At 40.4% G+C, this 17,364-nt stretch overlaps 2 protein-coding genes across 2 annotated transcripts in view; one reads left to right on the top strand and one right to left on the bottom strand.

Moving 5' to 3' along the window:
- NAA16 (N-alpha-acetyltransferase 16, NatA auxiliary subunit) overlaps nucleotides 1-17,364 on the top strand; it is a 439,249-nt gene that overhangs the window by 187,975 nt on the left and 233,910 nt on the right. The window lies entirely within an intron of this gene.
- VWA8 (von Willebrand factor A domain containing 8) overlaps nucleotides 1-17,364 on the bottom strand; it is a 130,933-nt gene that overhangs the window by 70,382 nt on the left and 43,187 nt on the right. The window contains exons 12-19 of the mRNA XM_063125966.1: nucleotides 17,008-17,085; nucleotides 14,480-14,640; nucleotides 10,871-10,984; nucleotides 7,040-7,208; nucleotides 6,355-6,432; nucleotides 3,301-3,416; nucleotides 2,413-2,519; nucleotides 1,056-1,162 (exon numbers count right to left, since the gene is read on the bottom strand). Of these exons, the coding sequence (XP_062982036.1) occupies nucleotides 1,056-1,162; nucleotides 2,413-2,519; nucleotides 3,301-3,416; nucleotides 6,355-6,432; nucleotides 7,040-7,208; nucleotides 10,871-10,984; nucleotides 14,480-14,640; nucleotides 17,008-17,085 (930 nt within the window). The remainder of the gene's footprint in view (nucleotides 1-1,055; nucleotides 1,163-2,412; nucleotides 2,520-3,300; nucleotides 3,417-6,354; nucleotides 6,433-7,039; nucleotides 7,209-10,870; nucleotides 10,985-14,479; nucleotides 14,641-17,007; nucleotides 17,086-17,364) is intronic.

The following is a 17,364-nucleotide window of genomic DNA, read 5'->3' as shown; positions in this document are numbered from 1 at the left end:
TGCTGGTACTAAACGGCTTGGGGCCAGGTTATCTGAAGGAACGCCTCCTCCCATATGTACCTGCCTGGACCTAAAGATCATCCACAGGGGTCCTTCTCTGTGAGCCCCTGCCAAAGGAAGTGAGGCAGCTGGCAACTAGGAGGAGGGCCTTCTCTGCTGTGGCACCCCGGATGTGGAACGAGCTCCCCAGAGAGGGTTCGCCTGGCGCCTACACTGTACTCCTTCAGTCGCCAGCTGAAGACCTTTTTATTTTCTCCGTATTTTAAAACCTAATTTAACCTTTGCTGTTTTAATTCCGTATTTTAATCTATATCAATTTTTGCTGTGTGGTTTTATCCTGGTTGTGCTTTTTATACTGTATTTTGTATTTGTGTTTTTAGACTGTTGGTTGTTTTGTTGTGCTTTTCATGGTTTTAATTTTTGTGAATCGCCCAGAGAGCTTTGGCTATTGGGCGGTATAAAAACGTAAAAAATAAATAAATAAATAATCAGAGATATGACTGACAAACCTGGCCAATCTGGAAGAGGGAAATATCTTCTCATATCTTATGATGGGGAAAAGACTGGTAGAAAAGGCTAGCAGGAGGAGGAAAGCCAGACTTGAATGAGCATAGGCTTTCCTTTTTGAAAGAAAAGGAAGTCACTTCGCAAGCCCTCCCACTCAAATCTCAGCAGCATCAGTATTTTTCTCCCACTGAAATGAAACTTTCCAATGTTCTCGGCCCTGCTAAAATGAAAAGGAATATTGAAGGAACAGCAGGTGGGACTTGAGCTAACTGAGAAGCTAGGCGTGCCAGCCCTCACGGGAAACAGCAACAGCAGTATTCTTCAAGGTGGCAGTCAGGAAAACTCTTTAGCAGTGACGCGTTAAGCAAGAACACTAGAATAATGTTTACAGTATTATAATCGTATTACAAAAGGGTGGTGAAGAAGTTTGCTCTCCAGTCATCTGAAGCTATTTAACAGACTTCTCACCTCAAGCAACCACTTAAAGAATAAAATGGTTTATTACAAAAACCTTGACCGTTCTGGTCCAGTGAAAGGCCGGCACTTACTTGAGTATTTTCATAGAAGAGAACATCAGGCACTTTCATTCTCTCATAGGGATTGTACACAGGAATGGAGACAGACCCAATCCTCAGGATTCCTGAGTTTACTTCACCTGCATGTTTTAGATGAATTAGGGATTACTCACTAGTAAACAGATATGCACAGCTATATCCAAAAGATGAAATGGAAATCTTTTAGTCAGGCCAGACCCTCATTTAGGTGTGGAAAACATAACATACCACAAGACTGATCATTGAGATATTTTAAGAAGGGCCATGTAGAGAATATGCTTAAGAATATAGTTGTGTATTATAAAACCTTATATAAATGCCAAATAGAAAAATGGCCTCGTGATTGTAAATCAGCACTGACTGAATGTTAATTAAGTAAATATTGTTACTCTTTGCAATTACATCAGTATGCAAGTTAGCTGTAACGATCTTGAACATAGTGCTTATCTGAAGAAGGTATTCACTTGTAATCTCTACCTATAAAGCGGAAAGTATGTGGGTGCGATGTATGTCTGGAAATGTTTATCCACTTCCAGATGAGTGCAGGCTTCTGATGGAGCATTTGGTGGGTGAGAAGCACAGGCCAAGGCAGTCCCAGCAGGACTTGGCAGTCCCTCCCCTCCTTGGTGGTGCTACTTGGGAGGTGTAGATCTGTCATGTAGAGCGGCTGATTTTAAATAATGCATGGGTTAGCAAACCAGGTCGCTATCTCTCAGTCCTAACTCAGCTCCGACTTTCCTGACTTCTCACTGTCTTTCTTCTCCTCCTACCTGACTTTCTCCAACTGCCACTCACCCCGCCCACTGTTCCATTCTAGCCTCAGCTGTCAGTCATTATAGACACAGGAAACCACTAGTGGCCCTTTTACTCTTTTAGTGCATCAGAAGTTGCAACAGAAGTTTCAGACAGGAAGAAAGGAGAGAAGGCCACTGTGAGAGGAGGTGCAATCACCCTCCAAGGGTTCCTCAAAATGACAGACCGGCAAATCTGGCATAGGAGAAGAATGAGGAATTAAGCAGAGATGTGCACTGGAAGACTTTAGGAACAGAATCGGAGAGGGGCTTGTTCACACTGGGTTTGGCCCTCATTAACAAGCTGCTGATTGTGCTCTACCACTATTCTAGCAAGCCTGACTGCACTGTAACAGAGGAAGATTAAGCTCAATTTCCTTTTAGCTTCTGTGTTCAACTACAACAGCAGTAAACCCACAGAACATACAGAACATACAAGCTTTCACAGAAGTACACAACTGCAATTCTAGAGGGAAAGGAAACAAAAACACTGGTTCATGTGTTTAGCTTTCACTTTAGCAGAAGAGGGTGTGGGTGAGTGTCTGCGTGTGTCAGCTTACAGCTAAAATCTTTTCCTTCCATTTTCTGAGTTTCAGTATCACTTGTTTCAATTCCAGAGTCCAGCAGATTTTTATGTAAAGCAGATTTTGCAAGGTTGGGTAAAAACCTAATGAGACAGAAAACAGCAGAAAGGTTATTTTCAGAAAAAACTATGCTGTTGTGTACCTCTCCTGCAGGACAAGTGTTTATGGACCCTGAATACCATTAGCATACATGCTGCTATGATTATTTCAGACATGTCATGTGTGTGCTTTGCTGTTTTTTGTTTTGCTTGAGCATGGTAATTAGAAACTATATTGTAGTTCAGAAGACTCCCTTACGTTCCCCCCCCCATTACCTTGACAGTCATTTTAGCCCAAAGCATCCAGAATATATAAGTTGGTTAAGACTGTAATAGCTAAGGCAAAGCTTCTCTTCACAAGACGTCTCAAACCTATAGAAGAACCCTAATATTGTCTCTGTATAGTTTTTGGACAGGTAGAAGGGAAAAGGTGTTTTTTTCCCCTCCTCTCCCCTCCCATGAGAGGCGTGAACAGCACTACAAGGTTCCCGTGGCTGGAGAAACAGCACTCCTGCAGTGCAGACACACTGTAACATTTTGTTGAGGGGTTAGCAACTATTATTTTTATTTGCTCAAATGGAAGGATTCCTGGCAGAATGGGCTATTTGATCTAATTTACTGCAGTAACAATTACAAATCTATTCCTGCTCTGTATAATGTCAGCAATTTTGTCTAGATTGTTTTGCAATCATAAGTGGGAATTCAATTAAACACAAGTGAAACAGATGGACAGCGATGTTTTCTATCTGGGAATTTCAAACTGTTAAACAAATTCCATGCTTATAGTCTTAAGCTAAAAGCAATTCACAATAATATGAAAATATACCGGGAAAGACAAGCTTTATTGACAGCATGGTAGAGGTTTTCATCTGGATAGTGAGATAGTCGCCGACAAATTCTCAATAGCTGCCGTGTAGACAAGGATGATGCCAGGGACTGTGCCTGCCCAAAGTAAAATTAATTGAATTCAGTATTTTGTAATCAGTGACACAGGATGGAAAATTATTTACATAAGGCAAATCTTTCCAAAGATGCTACTCTCTGGTGTATGGTTTGATAGAGGGTTTTGTACTTCTAATCCAAAACTGGACAAGCCTGTGTAGAAGACACAGTCTGGTGCAAATGTACTTATTTATCACTTCCTTTTCTGCTCCAAGGCACTGAGGCAGCACACAACATGAAAAAGCCACACATCTAAAACACATACCAAAAACACATACTGCTAAGGATTGCTTGATCTCAGTTCAGAGAGTGTGGATATTAATAGTACAATATTACATTGGCACTAACATTAACTGTGATTAACTAGGATTCTCTCTTAACCAGGATTTGAAATCAGAGTTTGAATCTGATTAGCAAACAACTTTAACAGCAGTGCCAATACAAGGTTCTACCATTGTTGTGGCCATCCAGAAATGGGAAAGCAGGGAGTTCGGGATGAGTGAGAAGCCTGTTTCTGATCTGTTAATTGTGATCTAGACATTCCAAGGGTCTAAACTCCATTCATGTGGTTGGCCATCACTTACACCCCAGATTCTAAAGAGGAGATTTGCATTAGTTAGCTTATTTTTCAGAGGTGAACGCTTGAAGCAGATCTCTTAATTGAGCCATTGGTTCCCCAAAGGCAGATTTGTTTCATTTTCTTCAACGGCAGAAATGCAAACGAGGCATTACGTTTGCAACACATGAAAGCAAATGTCCAACGTTAGCCAAAGACTAAATCTAACAAAAAAGAGACTTGAGCAAATTTATTATCTGGCAGGGACATCCAAACTCAGATAAGGTGACCTTTCGTTTGGATTACTGCAATGCGTTATACGTGGGGATGCCTTTGAAAATGGTCCAGAAACTTCAACTGGTACAAAACAGGGCAGCACGGTTACTAACAGGGACTGGCCGACGAGACCACATCACGCCAGTCCTTTTCCAGCTTCATTGGCTGCCAGTCCAGGTCCGGCCCGATTCAAAGTGCTGGTATTAACATTTAAAGCCCTAAACGGCTTGGGGCCAGGCTAACTGAAGGAACGCCTCCTCCCGTATGTACCTGCCCGGACCCTAAGGTCATCCTCAGGGGTCCTTCTCCGCGAGCCCCTGCCAAAGGAAGTGAGGCAGGTGGCTACCAGGAGGAGGGCCTTCTCTGCTGTGGCACCCCAGCTGTGGAATGAGCTCCCTAAGGAGGTTCGCTTGGCACCTACATTATACGCTTTTAGACGCCAGGTGAAGACCTTTTTATACTCCCAGCATTTTAACACTATAAATAAATTTTAACTTGGTGTTTTAAATTTGTAATTTTGCATTGCTGCTGTTTTTATCTGGTTGAGCTTTTATATTGTATTTTATATTATGGTTTTATACTGTTGTTTTAGACTTTGAATGTGTTTAATTTTTGTGAACCGCCCAGAGAGCTCCAGCTATTGGGCGGTATAGAAATGTAAGAAATAAATAAATTAATATGTAAGGTGATATTGATGGAACACAGGCCACATTTAATGACAAGGTTAATTCATATATTTAACAGGTTAGCAACTGAGTTCGTGTTCCATCAATATCACTTTACGTAAGTAAACACATAACTAGAACACTGGGGGGGGGGGGGGGAGAAGCCATGTTCTCTCTACATGAGCTACTACAGACAGTATACCTAAGGCATGCATTTCAACTTACAGCACAAGCAAGCTATTTATAACTCTTTCTGCAGATGACCTGTCACTACGCATCTGTAAGAATCTCCCCTCAGTCCGAACTGTGACTCACTTCTGATGTGGAGGCCTCTGGCTGTTTTGCAATTTAAAAAAGGTATCTCTATTGAGAGGCTCCACTTTTCAGACTCTCTGTAATTATATATCACTAAGTAATTTAACTCTATGCATGTTTAGACAGAAAAAGTCTGTCTAAACATGCATAGGATTGTGCCCTTAGGCAGAAAACTATATCTATGTGAAGCTCTACATACAGTTTTCAAGACATATCAGATTTAGGCATTAAATGACAATACATAAAAATACACAAAGGAAGTGAGGCAGGTGGCTACCAGGAGGAGGGCCTTTTCTGCTGTGGCACCCCGGCTGTGGAATGAGCTCCCTAAGGAGGTTCGCTTGGCACCTACATTATATTATTTTAGACGCCAGGTGAAGACCTTTTTATTCTCCCAGTATTTTAACAGTCTATAAATAAATTTTAACTTGGTGTTTTAAATTTGTATTTTAAATTTGTAATTTTGCACTGCTGCTGTTTTCATCTTGGTTGTGCTTTTATATTGTATTTTATATTATTTTTTTATACTGTTGTTTTATACTTGAATTGTCTTAATTTTGTGAACCGCCCTGAGAGCTCTGGCTATTGGGCGGTATAGAAATGCAATAAATAACTAAATGGTTTGCCCTTGAAAGCTGCCATCAACAGGTAATATGTATTTCATTTCCTCCTAAAATACAAGCATACAATTATTATTAATAAAGGTATTCAAATAATAACATTATCTGATTGGATGCTCATTCCATTTTATATCTTCTTTTCCACCAAGCCAGTTCTAATTACTCTCTAGGTAAAAGTCAAGAGCTTGCTGTTAGAAAATGTTAGCACTGTATTCTCACAGTGTCACAATGAACTTATAACTATTAAAAACGGATGAGCCGCCTTCAGCTCTGCATGCTTTCACAGAGATTTAACGCTAAGAACGTGTTTAAACATTGGATAAGGATCCACTAAGAATGATTGACATTAAAATTGCTTCCTCAAATCCCACTTCTTCAGCACAATGTCCTGGTGGCATTGAAGCACGCGGGACATTGTTCTGGTCTGCCAAGGTGTTCTGGTCTGCCAAGGGACCTGGTGAAGAACAAACAGAACAGACAATTAAAATAAAAGTAGCTGGGCTCACAGTGGGATCATTTGTTTCACGAAGTTTGTGTGTTAGATTCAACAGCTGCTCCACGGAAGCACTAGGCACATTTGGAACCTGAAAAAATATAATTAATAAGTTAATTAATAAAAATATAATATAATAATTAGTGGACTTGTGAAGTCACTTTCTGAATGCCAATCCTTAATAGTTTGGTTTGCAGTAAACCAAACTATTTGAAGTAAAATAGTTGTTTGAAGTAAAACAACAGGTTAGGAAAACAAAAAACAAGGGGGGAAGCCTCAAAACAGCCCAATGAGGATTGAGCCTGCTCAATAGCCGCAGAACGTTTAGTATCAGTTGGAGGGCGGGGGGAGAGAAAGTAAAGCACCAGCATGGGGGAGAAGATGGAAGGGAGTGTCCTGGAAAGGGGTTAAAATGGAACCCTGAGCAGGAGCACTCCCACTGTCCCACTTGTACACATATAATACACATATGCACCATGTATTTCTGTGTATGGATAATGTCTCCATGTTACAGAAGTACAAATAGGAGTGGAAAAGCCCACACGCAACTCAAACGCTTCTAGTGCAGCCCTTTGTAACACCTCCTACTTAACCACAAGAACATTCTGAGAATATAAAGATAAGCAAGAAAGAGCAAGCATTTCTACGCCAAGTATTCCGATGCCAAGCAAAAAAGGCAAAGCGTTGTGGGCACTTACCATCTCCTTAATAACTCTAATTTCTTCACTCTTGCTCAGAGGCTTGATGTGATGGAAAAGGAAAAGTGTCAAGAGCTCTGGGCCCAGCCACTGCTGAGTGGTGCTTCCTACGACAGGGGGCTCGGCTAAGGCAATTATTCTGAAGGAAGGATGGATGGGGAAAATGGACCTGTGAGAAAACAAGACGTTTTATATGTTTCAACTGAATGCACAAGGGGCTGCTGAATGCCCTTTAAAAGCATCCTTTGTTTTTGCATTTCTACCGATGACATAGTACAAGAAGAGACGTCCTTTGGAGGATCATCTCTCAGTTTAATAAACTGAAATACGAACGAGGCTTTTGCCTAAGCATCCAGCACCTTTGTACAAGTCAGCAAACAAACTAGAAAGTCTTCATTTAACTACTTGTCCAAATCGGGAAGCTATATTTATTTATTTGATTTATTCCTTCTCTTTCGGCCAAAATACGCACTCAAGGCAGCTATGGAAAATGACAGGATATTCAAGCAACTTCAAACTGTGGTTGAGTATCCTGGTTTGTTCCGAAGCTATTAAACATAGTTTTCTGGCTTAGACAAAATGGGTAACTATAGTTAATTGAAGATGTCCTGTGTTTTGGCTGGCTCATGCAAAAAGGCTGTGCAAGCAGGCAAAAGACGCATTCATATCTCACCTAAGGCTGCAATCTGAACTAGAAATGTAAGTTATACAGCACTGGTTGGCAGGCTGGTTTTGCAGTTACATAAAAATCTGAGTATTTCAAAGAGTAAACTGGGAACTGCCTGTAGAAAACAGTCACCCAGATCAAAGCTCTGAAAAGTGACATCAGTTATTTTTAGCTGAAAGTCCTAAGCCTCAAAGCTAATCCCTGACTGATAAACACAAACAATAAACTGTCTGAAATAATCATGTGAAATGGGAACCAATGAATATGCAACTGTCAGACCTAGGAAAGCTGCAAAGTTCAGAGAATAGCAACTAGGCTTATTAAAAAACAACTATTTTTTGAAATATAGGGCAGTTACCATCACGTTTTCACTTTTATTCACTTCTATTTTCATTACTAAATAGGATTAACATGCTCATTCCTGAAACTCATCTCAATCCCTCTATATGATTACTTCTGTCAGGAAATGCATTTCCTCACATGATGCTAAAGTGGATCTTCAAAAAGAGGATCTTCTTAGCAAAATATTTGTGAACCACTGGCATAGAGCCACCTTTTTGGGCCCATGGGCACATTGGGGAATTTGAGGCACTGCTGTGGACACCACCACAAAATGCCTAATCAGTGGATCACCACTTTGGCGTCTACCTTTTGTGTCTATGGGTCTTAGGCTGTGCCTTATTCAGCAAAATCTTTTGCTTCATGTTTATTAGATACAGCAATGTCTCTTTAGTAAGAGATTGTCTAATTCAGCTAATTGCTGGTGGTGCAATAGCTAATGCTTCTTTTAAACCTATGTTTTGGCAATGTCCAATAGTTGCTTGCTTTTGCGGGGAGGTTATTACACAGGAAAAAAATGTACAGGAACAGTCTTTAATATTCACTGATGTACGTGCTTTTTAAAATTATTTACCTGCTTCATGGAAATTAACAAATAGTAAGTGTAAATGAATTCTCTGCACCCTTTTGACAGCTTAAAGACTGATATTACAATATTGGAAGGATAAACTCTCAGCTCCTACAATGCATTGTATTGAGGATGTTATAATGCTTTCAATATTTGAAAGCACGGCATATAGATGTCACCTTCAAATGGATACTTATTTGGATATTTGGACCACTTTTGTAGCAGAAAAGTGGTCCAATTATAATTGCTAGAAAGTTGTATGCCTTTTTTTTTACAAATCCATGTATGTATATTTAAAAAATGGAGAAAGTATATTTTTGGGTGCCCGTGGACACCACATTGGGGACCATTTCACGGGCATGTGTTGAGGAACCCTGGCATAAAGCGTCAATACTATGCATTTCTAAATCATTCAGGAGGCTTCTGTCTAGTCCTCAGATTAAAGGAACTATATGGCCCCTAAACATTTCAGAAAACCCCAGTTGTTCACACTGACTTCCTGGGATGAGGGTCATTCCATACATTACAAGGCAATAAGTGTGGGCTAACATCCTCTCCCTGTCACGTGAACTCACAAATTTATTTTAACTTTTAATATCTACACTTCCTAGTAATTGGATTTCACAGCCGTATACACCTATTTCTTGCAAGCATATGTATTTATTTATTTATTTATTTATATTTATTTATTTATTACATTTATATACTGCCCCACAGCCAAAGCTCTCTGGGCGGTTCAAAAAAGTTAAAACAGTAAACATTAAAAAGTATACAAAATTTAAAAAAACATCAGAGACATAAAAACAACAGTATAAAACCAGGAGTATCCATTTTAAAAAAAACAGTTCTGGGGTCCGTTCAAAAACAAACTTAGCGTTGTTAAATGCTGTTAAATGCCTGGGAGAAGAGAAAAGTCTTGACCTGGCACCTGAAAGATAACAGTGTTGGCGCCAGGTGAGCCTCATCGGGGAGATCATTCCACAGTCAGGGGGCTATCACCGAAAAGGCCCTCTCCCTTTCTGCCATCCTCCGAGCTTCCCTCGGAGTAGGCACTCGGAGGAGGACCTTAGACGTTGAGCATAGTGTACAGGTAGGTTCATGTCGGGAGAGGCGCTCCATCAGGTATTGCGGTCCCAAGCCATCTAGGGCTTTATAGCTTAAAACCAGCATATATAACATTTTTACATGGATGTTATACTTCGATATGTTGGCTGCAGATTGGTGTTTTATAGGTCTACTGCTGTTGACTGCTGCTTTATAACTTAGATTTTTTTTTAATGATTTAAAGCTTTCTTTTTTAATTTAATTTGTAAGCCACCTTGAGTATAATTTTATTAAAAAGACAGGATATATCAAATAAATAAAATAAGTACCCTTTCTCCAACACAACTTGCTCATTGTAAATCACCCTCCACAAACTGCTCTTAGCAATACAGGTTTATCTTATTTTTTATGCCACACATGGGAAAGCATAGAGGCCAATTTGCGTGGAAAAGCAACAGGAAGGGAGAAATTTAAGCAGCCCCTCACTCTGCTACCCTCTTTGTTCTCAACTGTATTCCACAATGCTTCTTTTCAGTAAAAAAAAAAAAAAAAAAGGAGGGAGATTGTTTACCTTTTCAACTTCTCCTTCTCTCTTCCTGGCACAGTTCTTTAATTTGTGATAGTTTTTAATATTAAAAAAGTAACTGTTTTAGGGGGAAAGATTTACCAATCAAACAAAACTTTAAACCATTCGGTGTTTTAAACAAATAATGGTGCACATCATGGCTACAAAGAAGTCGTGTTTTCCCCAATTAACTTAATTTTGCTTTATTTCAAAGAGAAAAATACATGCAACAAAATGAACACATATAAGAAGCGTACTTAATATCACTCTTAGTATATCATGGATGTGCTTGTGGGACAACTGAAGTAAAACAGTCTAAGGAGAAGCTCACTGTCTAATGAAAAATTGGACAGAGAAGTTACATACACTTACGTGTGTGCGGGTAATATATCTTTTTATCTATTACAAAAGACAGTTTTCTGTACTTGACAGGAATTTGATAAAATATTTGAAGCGCTTCCACATAGGAAATAAACAGAATCCATGGTGTCATTATATCATTTTAAAATTAGAATTAGAATTAAAATTAGAATTAGAATTTCCCCCCTGCTGCTCCTGCTGAGTAGTTTTGTACATAATCACCTAAGATACTATGCTGGTACAAAGAATTCTAGGAATCGTGGCACAAATGACTTCTCAGCAGGTTACCTTTGCTGTAGTTTTTCATCTGAGAGCTGCAACTCTTCTTTTAACTTTTTATATCGATCCTCCCTGAGCAAGCGGGTACTGTCATGAAGAGTAACATCTCTGTCATTAATTAACCTGTATACGAATGGGCAAAAAAGGGTTTTAATCACATTGGATTGTCTGTTCTGATAACTACTATTGATTAATTAGAGAAACATTTTTCTGCCTGTCTTTCATTGGTGGCTTTCTGAAACTGAATTCAGAAGCCACCTGACATATTGAAATATACCCACATAAAATAAACAGGTAGGCTAATGTGAATGAGTTGAGAGCCTTGCTCCAATGTGAATATGGTTTCTGAAGCATGCAGGTCACCGTGAAAAGTTCAGAAGCAGAATCAATGCCAGAAAGATCCAGAAAAACAGGTTGTTTACCTGTAACTGAGGATCTGAGCAAGTTCCACAAGTGGCAGAGGTGGGCAGCTTGTGGCCTTCCAGAGGATTTTGCCTACAATCCCCATGATCCCTCACCATTGGCTACGCTGATAGATTTGATGGGAATTGTAGGCCAAAACATCTAGAAGGCCACAAGCTACCCACTCCTGACATATGAGCTCTACACCTGGGCAGGTAAATAAATATTTTTGAGATAATTCCCCCCCATACCCAGTCCTCAGGATGCACAAATCCCTCACCTTCACACTCAGTTCCTTAACATGAACATTAACATGCAGCCTTGGATTTCTGTTTTTGCTTCTTTTAAATTTTGTTTTATTCTGTTTTTATTTTCATTTTACCTTGTACACTGCTCTGAAATTTTTCAATGGGGAGCGGTATATAAATATTCTAAATAAATAAATAAATAAATAAACTAACTAACTAGTGGCCTGTATATAACGAAGTACCATATATTAGACTGCACAGAGACCATGAAAAAGAGGATCCATTCTAGTAATACGTTAACTCTGTGTAATTAATAATTTTACTTACCTTTCTTTTTAAAGAATCTAGTATTTAAGGATACCACAGTATGACTTGGAAAGGAAAGGAACCTCTTGTACAAGCACTGAGTCATTACTGACTCTTGGAGGGACACCAGCTTTCGTTGACGTTTCCTTGGCAGGCCTTATAGCAGGGTGGTTTGCCGTTGCCTTCCCCGGCCATTATTACCTTCTCCTCAGCTAACTGGGTACTCATTTTACCGACCTCGGGAGGATGGAAGGCTGAGTCGACCCCAGCTGGCTGCCTGAAACCAGCTTCCGCTGGGATCGAACTCAGGCCATGACGAGAGTTTCAGCTGCAGAAACTGCTGCTTTACCGCTCATTGAACATAATTTAAGATATGAGCCAGGATCCAGACATGTACAGGTAAATTCTGTGCTTGCATTCACTGTCCTGACCATCCAAGAGGTTTTCTTTCACAAAGCATTTCCCTCAAAAGCCTCAAACTACTCTTTAAACTCCCAAATTCAACAGCAATTTAAAAACTCAAAGCAAGAAATAAAAACTCAAAGCAAGAAATAAGGGATAAAAATATCCTGTGCACACCCACATCAACGTCCTACTCTCACTCCAACCTGCATGGTTTAATTCCCACCCCCGCAATATAATCAGCACAATTTTCCAAATGTGATTTATATGCAAGGCAAACACAAGCACTCTAATAAATAACTGGAGGCAACTTCACAATATGAGGTGTTAATTATATTAGCACTCTGATGGTGTGAAAGCAAGAACAAATTCAGAAGTGTTATAACTCCAAACATAAAACAACAATTTTATTCTGAAAGCATGAATGCCCTGACAAAAGGCCACTTAAAGGGGCTGCTCGCACGTCACGGCAGCAAATCATGGGTTAATTAACGTCCAAACCTGGATACTTTGGTTGTTTTTGGGTTAAATAACCCGAAGTTAACATAAAAACAAACCACCCACAAGCAATCCAAAGTGCCTGGGTTTGGAAGTTTCTGAAAACAGAAGTGGTTCACTTACAGCATGCATCCCTGGTTCACCATGATGTACGAGTCAAGCCAGAGACTTACATAGGAGTGATATTTCATGTTTATACATATGCTGACATTATAAACCCAAAGTGTTAGACGAGTATACCGTATTTCTTTGATTCTAAGATGCCATCGATTGTAAGACGCACACTAATTTCAGTACCACCAACAGGAAAAAAAAACTAAGACATACCCGCGATTCTAAGACGCACCACGTTTTTAGAGATGTTTATATGGGGGGAAAAGTGTGTCTTAGAACTGAAGAAATATGGTACTTGTTAAATTCATGCATCTAGTCAACCACAATTGCAGTTGCCACCTCAACTCTATTTACTGTGCATTTCTAGATTTGGCTCTACCCTTAAAGAGTTACAGATTGACTGCACAGGCACGCAGGAAATTTATCTGCAGTGCAAAGTTTCTTGTGACCCTCTTACAAAACTGACTCCACAAGCAGTTCCACTGGTTTTAATATTGCTATCCAGTGTGAGCAACAAATGTAAAATTCAGCTTTACACTTTTAATCATTTTTAAAACAGATTTCTTAAGGATCACTCAGGGATAAAGCGGTTGCAACATCTGTCACATCGTTTGGCTTTGCGTGGCTGATTTAACAAACAACAAGAGGCAGCCAGTGTCTCTGCGCGCATACACACGCTTGTGTGTGGATCTACACGTGTGGGTGCATATGGGAGTTGGGGGGGCGGTGGTCCAGACTGGGATTGTGACATGGGGGTTGGGGGCTTTAAATCTTTGTCCCTTCTGCGGTCCAGAATTGGGCTCTTTGTTCTTCTGCTATGGGGGTGGGGGCTCTTTCAGCTCGAGGGCTGAATTCCATTTCAGAGATTCTCTGTAAGGTATCATTCCAGTAGTGGGAGGGGCTGAAAACAAAAGGGGAAGGGGCCAAGATACCAAAAAAGACCAGCATATTTTAGTTTAAAGCTCTTACTGCCAGTAATTGAGCTTTAGAAAACCGTTTAGTCCTTTTAGAACAGGTTGCGTAATATGCGCCCACCACAGTCCCCCAGTGTGGCCTCCTGACTCCTCAAAATTCAAGGGGACTCCTCCCCAAAACTTTTTTTTTTAGTTATAACTTCTCCCCCATCAAAATGCCACCTGGAACTCCAAAGCTGCTATAGAGGCCTTTAAAAACACACCCCTGTTTTTGGCACCCCTGTTTTGGCAGGGTTAACCTGCAAGGGGCAAACAAAAATGGATCTACTGAAGATGCCTATTGCTGTTTTAGAATGGGGGTGGGGAGAGAAATGCACAAGAGCTGGGAAACTAACAGGGAAAGGAGCCACCTGGGGAATCCTGGAGGCTAGATTGTAGCTGCAGGAGGGGCAGATTTAGCCCTCGAGCCTGAAGTTCTACAACCCTGCTATAGGTACTGAGAGGCAAGCTCCCATTGGTTGCTTGAAAAGGTATCACCATGACTGCACATATCATGACTGGTTTATAGAAATGGTGATTCTGCATGAGGGCAGAATCACCTACACACTCCTTGAAACGCTCAAATGGAAGCAATTGGCTAAGGGTGAACCTGCCTCAAAATGCACACATGCGTCAATATTCACGTCCTTTATTAATATTTCACAGACCTATTCCATTACTGTTGTCAAACTGACCTTTGGAGGACAGCTAGAGTGCCTGGGTTGACACGGTGAATACCATCAAGAATAACGAGCTTTCCTTCAAGTGCAGCTGTTATAAGTGGAGATGGTCTCCAGGAAGTGTCCCCATTAGGGAGAGTGTACCTTTGCTGCAGCAGATCTCGAGCTGTCATATCCTATGAGTAACAAGAACAGTAGGAACACTGCTATTACATTGAGCTTCAATAATATGAGGGATTTATTTTGGTTTAACCAAGACTTGGAGTCGTGGCCAAGCAAGAAGCCGCTGATGGTTTCAGCAATAGATTTGTGCACTATTAGACAATTTTCAAAGTATGTTTTCCTTATATGCAATGCAATGCAATACACAACATATTTAAGTGTGCTATAATTTTGTCTACAGAAAGAGAAACAAGTAGTATCTTTAATGAAAGGATAAGCTGAGACAATTCAAGGCAGAACAATGTTTTAGTCCCTGTGCAGATCAAGGATTGATCTTACTCTGTAATCCTCTAACCCAAATCCATAGCATGTTTTCTTATTTATGTATGTATGTATGTATGTATTACATTTATATCCTGCCTTTTTTCCTCCAAGGAACCCAAGGCGGCGTACATAATCCTCTTCCTCTTCTCCATTTCATCCTCACAACAACAACCCTGTGAGGTAGGCTGGGATGAGAGTCTGTGACTGGCCCAAAGTCACCCAGTGGGTTTCCATGGCCGAGTGGGGACTAGAACCCGGATCTCCCAACTCCCAGTCCAACACTTTAGCCACTACACCACACTGGCGCTCTTGAAGAATTTACTTAACTGCCACAGCTCCATGGGAAAGACCCTCTGTCAAGTGCATCAGCCTATGCCCACAACGGTCAGTACCAGAGAACAGCATAGCAGAAAATCTATTTCTAAACCAGCTTAGCTACTTCAGTATATCATATGCAATCTAAAATGTGGCTCTGGTAGGACTTTAATTAAGGGTAGAATCCCACACCGCCCTTGTGCGAGAGGCCCATACTACTGGTGGTGGCAATGTAGCACTTCCGGGGGTAGGCACCACATTGAGCGGAAAGGCTCATTTCTGGCAGGGGCTGCTGGCATCCCTGGGTCACCCACAAAAGGGCAGCCTTAGATCCTACCCAATGTCTGCAAATGTTCCCTGCGGCCTACTTCTCACAAACAGCAGAGGAGGTGGGAAAGTTCTGTCTGCATCGTACCGTCAATCAGCAAAATGGGAGCTTACAAACATAGAAAGCTAGCATGCCAGGGAGAAGTCTGGGCAAGAATGTTTCTCCCTGGCAGCTGGATTACTACATGCAGGAGTTTATTATTTGTTTTTGTGTGGAGGAGAATACAGACGTTGAGCCTCACCTGCGGTACAGCCCAGACAGTGTCTCATCGACTGTTTGTGAGAACTAGAAAACTGAAATATGACAAATACCAAGATGCTATTGGCCAGGGACCTCAATGGATAAGGCTCAAAGAACCATGGAGGGAGGGAGATCTTGGCTATCAGAAGTAATGGAGTACTAACTCATGCAGTGAAGTAGCCAATTGTTTTTATCACCTATAGATCACTAATCCCACTGCTCACTAAAATACAATAAGCATCATGTACAAAAATACCATTCAACCCACAATGGACTGAAAAGATCTGTTGCTGCAACTTTACATTCAGATCATCCAATCCATACCGCACAAGCCTTTGCCCAATTCCCTAACAGGTCTTCAATGATTCTGTAGATGGATAATATAAATCCACACCTCAAAAACAATGTATTGTTTTACTACTCAAGTTGCAGCTTGCAACTCTGACATTTACTATATTAATTAAAACATGCAATTAAGCAAAAATATATAAAAATAAGCAAGTTGACAAAAAGATTTAAATTATTTACTTCAAATTTTGTCATTAAGTAAATGCAGAAATAAAATCAGGTTCAGTTTGCAATAAGATCACAAAGCCAACGGCCTACTTTTCACTGAGGTGGTAAACTTGTGCATGACCTGTACTGCTTCGGATTGCAGTTGGAGGTTCACATGACTCATGTACATAGAAAGCTAGATGTCAGGCATATATGGCTGGGCGAGTAAATAATAAGCCAAAGGCAAGGGCGGAACCAAGGAATCTTCTGCGATAATATTATTAGTAAAAGGTTTATTAAAGTGCCAGGTGCCTACGCGTTTCGAACAGAGTTGCGTTCTTCCTCAGGGCTTTATAACGTTAGTGCAGTTGTCTGCAGAAACTGCTTCTGCTGCTTCTTCCTTGGTTCTGCCCTTGCCTTTGGCTTATTTTTTACTTCCCTACAGGGTTTCCTTATTTTAGCACTATATATGGTTAGGCTACAGCTCTTCTCCCAGATATCTAGTTTTCTATGTGCAAGGATGCAGTCTGAAGTGCTACAGCCCAGGCAGAGGTTTACTACCTCAGTAAGAACTAGGCTAATACTGGAAGAGACTAATGGCCATTCAGGTGCAACTCCTACCCCAGAGGCAGGACTTGTCACTATCAACAAAGGAATGTTGAGATGTCAATGAGTTTACCTGATAAAGCATGATAGGTTCTATGTTGTATCCTAACGTAGCTGCAAACTCCTTAGCAAGAACTGTTTTGCCACAACCCTGAAAGGAAAAAAAGAGAGGAAGACACCTTGAAGTAAACAGAAAAACATGCAAATAGCAATTATTTCCAGATGAGAAGGGATTTTTTAACAGAATGTTTATTTATTTATTTATTTAGAGTATTTTTATACTCTAAATAAATAGAGTATTTATTTAGAGTATTTTTAATTAGAGTATTTTTATCCTCAGCCAAAAAGGCTCCTGGAGTGGCTTACGATAAATCAGTAAAGAAGACAGTCCCTGCCCTCAGGCTTACATTCTAAAAAAAGACATGACACA

This window comes from Elgaria multicarinata, chromosome 5, assembly GCF_023053635.1.
Source record: "Elgaria multicarinata webbii isolate HBS135686 ecotype San Diego chromosome 5, rElgMul1.1.pri, whole genome shotgun sequence".
Lineage (NCBI taxonomy): Eukaryota > Metazoa > Chordata > Lepidosauria > Squamata > Anguidae > Elgaria > Elgaria multicarinata.
Note: the sequence above shows the minus strand (reverse complement) of the source record. Positions and strands in the feature narration are given on the sequence as shown.